Source organism: Hypanus sabinus, chromosome 2 (assembly GCF_030144855.1).
Source record: "Hypanus sabinus isolate sHypSab1 chromosome 2, sHypSab1.hap1, whole genome shotgun sequence".
NCBI classification, from domain to species: domain Eukaryota; kingdom Metazoa; phylum Chordata; class Chondrichthyes; order Myliobatiformes; family Dasyatidae; genus Hypanus; species Hypanus sabinus.
The window spans coordinates 117010853-117015228 of NC_082707.1; the positions used below are offsets into that span (position 1 = coordinate 117010853).

Genomic DNA, 4376 nt, shown 5'->3' on the forward strand with positions numbered 1-4376 from the left:
GAAAACAGAATCAAAATTAGAATCAAGTTGAATAACACCAACACATGTTGTGAAATGTGTTGATTTTGTGGCAGCAATACAATGCAATAATATATATATATGAAATAGTTTAATAAAATAAATAGTGCAAAGAAATAGAAAATGCTATGAGGAAGTGTTCATGGGTTCAGTATCCATTCAGAAGTTGGATGGCAGAGGGGAAGAAGCTGTTCCTGAATCACTGAAAGTGCGCCTTCAGGCTCCAGTACCTCCTTTCTGATGGTAACAATTGTTTCAGTTAACTTGATGGCCATTCTGATCCTGTTCCAAGGAAAGTGCGGACTCTCCCGGTGCATCACCTTCTACCTGGTAGCCATGGCGACCGCAGATCTGATGATTGTTTTCACCGACGTGTTACTGTACACGGTTATTACCTTTCATTTCCCGGGAACTTACATGGACACCACTCCTGCAATATCTCTCACCCTCGTCCTGCTCTCTGCAGCCACTGATATCTCTGTCTGGTTCACCGTTACCTTCACCTTTGATCGATTTGTTGCAATCTGTTGTCAGAAGCTGAGAACAAGATATTGCACGGTGAAAATGGCTACAGTGGTTTTAACAACAGTGAGTGTGACATTCAGCCTGAAGAACATCCCTTGGTACTTCATGTACGAACCTGAGTATATTGTTGACAATGTACCTTGGGGTTGGGTCGTGTCATCCACCTTTTACACTGAAACCGTCTGGTTGGCTTTTGATTCTCTGTCTATCATTTTAACCCCTTTTGTTCCATTCATCCTGATTCTACTACTCAACACTCTGACGGTCAGACACATTATAGTGACGGGCAGAGTCCGGAGGAGGCTACAGCAATGCAGTGGTAATGAGGATCACGTTGACCCAGAGATGGAGAAGCGGAGGAAATCCATTGTTTTACTCTTCACCATAACCGGCAGCTTTATCCTTCTATGGATGACAAACGTTGGATTTTTTCTCTACTGGCGGACTGCTAGAGTTTATGATTACACGGATGTCCACAGCCCACACTACATCACCAAACAAACTGGCTACATGCTGCAGCTTCTGAACTCCTGCACCAACACCTGTATTTATGTGGTGACCCAGACGAAGTTCAGGGAGCAGCTGAAGAACGTGCTCATCCGTCCATTCTCAGCACTTGCTGTTTGGTTGAAATGAAGCCCTGATTGTACATCCGAGCCACCTTGCCCCCCATCTTCATTCAGCACCTCACTCACTCCCACTCTATGTGAATCCACATCCCCAGCTCCATTCTCTTTTCCACCCTAACCTGGCAGGTCTCCAACTCCTTTAATGCCACAGGAGACCAACTCTTAGGGGAGCAATCCCATTAAGTCCATCCCCTTCCCTTTTTTTCTGTCACACTGCAGTCCTGGGTAGGTCTGTAGTCTAGTGTAGTTTTTTTTTCTGTATTGTTTTCACATAGTTTGTTGTAGTTCTTTTACTGTTTCATGTAGCACCATGGTCCTGAAAAATGTTGTCTTGTTTTTACTGTGTACTGTACCAGCAGTTATGGTCGAAATGACAATAAAAAGTGTCTTGACTTGACTTGACTTGGCACTGTAAATTTCTCATTTCTACACATGCCTATCAACTCCCCCTTTGATTCATTTCGCCAATAACAAGCAGCAGCCAGTTTATCAACCAACACGTCTTTGGGACGTAGAGGAGAGGTGGGTGGTGGGAGAGTGGTAAATTAGTGCACCTAGTGCAACTGGGCAATGTCCACTCTGCAGCACTGGTGACCTGCAGTTCTGTTTATGGTGTCTCTCGGGAGAGGACACACAATAGTGTAGGACAGGTGAAAATACCATAAAAACACTCGTGTGGGAGGGATCATCCCCAGAACAGATGCAAAAGAGACAATGGAGTAACTGGGAGGATGGAATGGAGCCTTTACAGGGAGCAGGCTGAGTGAGATCTGGTTAAGGTAGCTGTAGGAGTCTGTTGGACTGTAATGAGTATTGATCTTTCCCCTGAGATGGAGAAAAGGAAGGGTCAGGGATGCACCAAGTACAAGTGTGAGAAGCTGGAAGTTGTCAGAAAATGAGATGAAACATAAACTTCCAGAGTGTGAGGTCATGTGACCCTGCAGGGCAGGGGTGCAGTGATAATTTTTTAGGTGCCGGAGCTGACAAAATGCTTGCCATTTCCTATCTCCTCTCTCTCTATGTCACACCCAATTTGTGTACCTGCTCATTTCATGTACTGGGCAGCTTCCTTGCCCCATTCATGTAATGAGTAGGTACACAGATTGGGTGTGACATACATACATATATATATATGAGTAGGGCTTCTTATAATATCAAGCACTAAACCAAGATGAAAGAAATATATGAATTCCAGAGCTCCACAGAAATATAGTGATAGTTAAGTCAATAATTCATATCAATTCAAAGAAGGCGGTGCGACGCAGCTTGCAGCAGCCACTCCGGAGCCGATTATCTGTTATTTGTGAAGTGGGGTGCCGTGTGCAATCATAATCGATTGAAAATGGACGTGGGAGCACAGAGGAACATCGGGACATCTCCAGGAAGACCTTCTTCATTGCTGCTGCTGCTGTGAGGTCCAGGTCTCTGCTGGGAGAAACAGGCCCCCAGTCCTCGGGGTCATGTTGCCGATGGCCATTGGCAGGGCGGTCTTAATACACTCGACAGAGGATGGTGCTCGGAGAAGCTGTGCCTAAGGGGATGGTCGTTGGCTCAGAGGTTCGACGGACTCAGGTCACTTTAGGTGTGTGCTGCATCTGCGAGGCTGAGTCAGGCGGCGCCGTGGAAATCTATAGCAGGGGTATTCCCTTCTGCCACCGGCGTGGAGTCTGTCGGGACGCTGGGGACTTGTGGAAACTGTGGTGATTTCTTTTGAACTTACAGTCCTTTAGCATCTTTGGACTATTTTTACTGCCCCCCAGTCTGTTTTCTATCAATTATGCTATTGTTTGCACTGTTGTAACTATGTGGTTTTGTGCAGGTCCTGTAGCTTTAGTTTTTGGTCTTGTTTTGTCTGGTGGCTTTGGAGCTCATTTCTGGGGAACGCGCTAAGACGGTAGCGCGATATTAATACGCAGCAGCCTCTCCGGACTCTGGATTGGGGATTGCCAAACGTTATGTGGATTTTCTGGTGTAGTCTGTTTTGTCATATGCTTCTGTGATATCATTCTGGGGGAACATTATCTCATTTATTAACTGCATTGTATTTGTGGTTTCTAAATGACAATAAACTGAATCTGAATCTGAATCTGAATTAACAAGATTATAGCCTATCATTACATTTCAGTTTATAACTGGTACCATAAAACATATAGTTCTTCTTCTACACGTACCTTACACATCTAGTTCTTCTTCTACACGTACCTTGCGCTCTACACGCATGGGCTTTCCACATCAAACGATCCTATGCGTGTCAATGATATTTTGCACACTTATAAAACATATAATACTTAATTTAATATTATAAAAAAGTATTGCATGGTTGCACTTACTAATTATCATAAAATATAATTATCAAGCAAGTGAAGAAAAAGACGGTAATCATGTATTTTACCAATCTAAAAGTAATTACCTACTTACCAAATATCACAAATGAGAAGTTTCAGAATAAGTTCCACAAAGGTTCAGGTATAATATGTGTTCTCTTACCCTGGTGTCATCTGCTGATCAATGATACCACAGCCATGATATGACACACAGCTCAGGATTCCACTGAACTAGAGGAGGTCCACATAATTTAACAAACATAATTGTTGATACATGATTCATGAGAATTCATGAGCATGTTGTTGTTATGATTAAGTTCATGTGACTGAATCCTTTCTCACACTCTGCAGTACTAATATAAGTAATCTCTAGATTACTTATAATACCTAATACAATGTAAATGCTATGTAAATAGCTGTTATACTGTATTGTTTAGGGAATAATGACAAGAGTTTCTTGAGCTCTTCTGGGAACACTAATGCTGCCTCAACATCAACCGATGCTGATTCCCCCATAATTTTTAAGTTCTTGAGGCTATAGTGCTTTACATAGCTAGCCAGCCATCCCTTACTAGCCTTAAACTCCCTCCTCTCACTCTTCTCAAACCCCTCACAGTAGCCTTCATAGCGGCTAAGTGCTTTTTCACACATAATTTTGCCATCAACAGGGATATACTTCTGTGACATGTCTTCTAGCCACACACTTAATGCTTTCTCAGTCTTTGCAAGCACTTGATCATGAACCAGAGAGACCACCATTGCCGTTGTAGGGGTAACACTAACACTTCCACAAATTTCAGCTTCTTTCCGCATTATCGTGCGAATGCTCGATTCGCTCTTACCGACCTTACAGCCCGCTTCAGCAAACGACATGCCATTT

At 43.3% G+C, this 4376-nt stretch overlaps 1 protein-coding gene across 1 annotated transcript; it reads left to right on the forward strand.

Moving 5' to 3' along the window:
- The first annotated feature begins 285 nt into the window (after positions 1-285).
- LOC132403867 (probable G-protein coupled receptor 139) lies at positions 286-1179 on the forward strand. Its single transcript, XM_059987634.1, has one exon. It carries the CDS (start codon positions 286-288, stop codon positions 1177-1179), a length of 894 nt encoding a protein of 297 aa, XP_059843617.1.
- The last annotated feature ends 3197 nt before the right edge of the window (positions 1180-4376 follow it).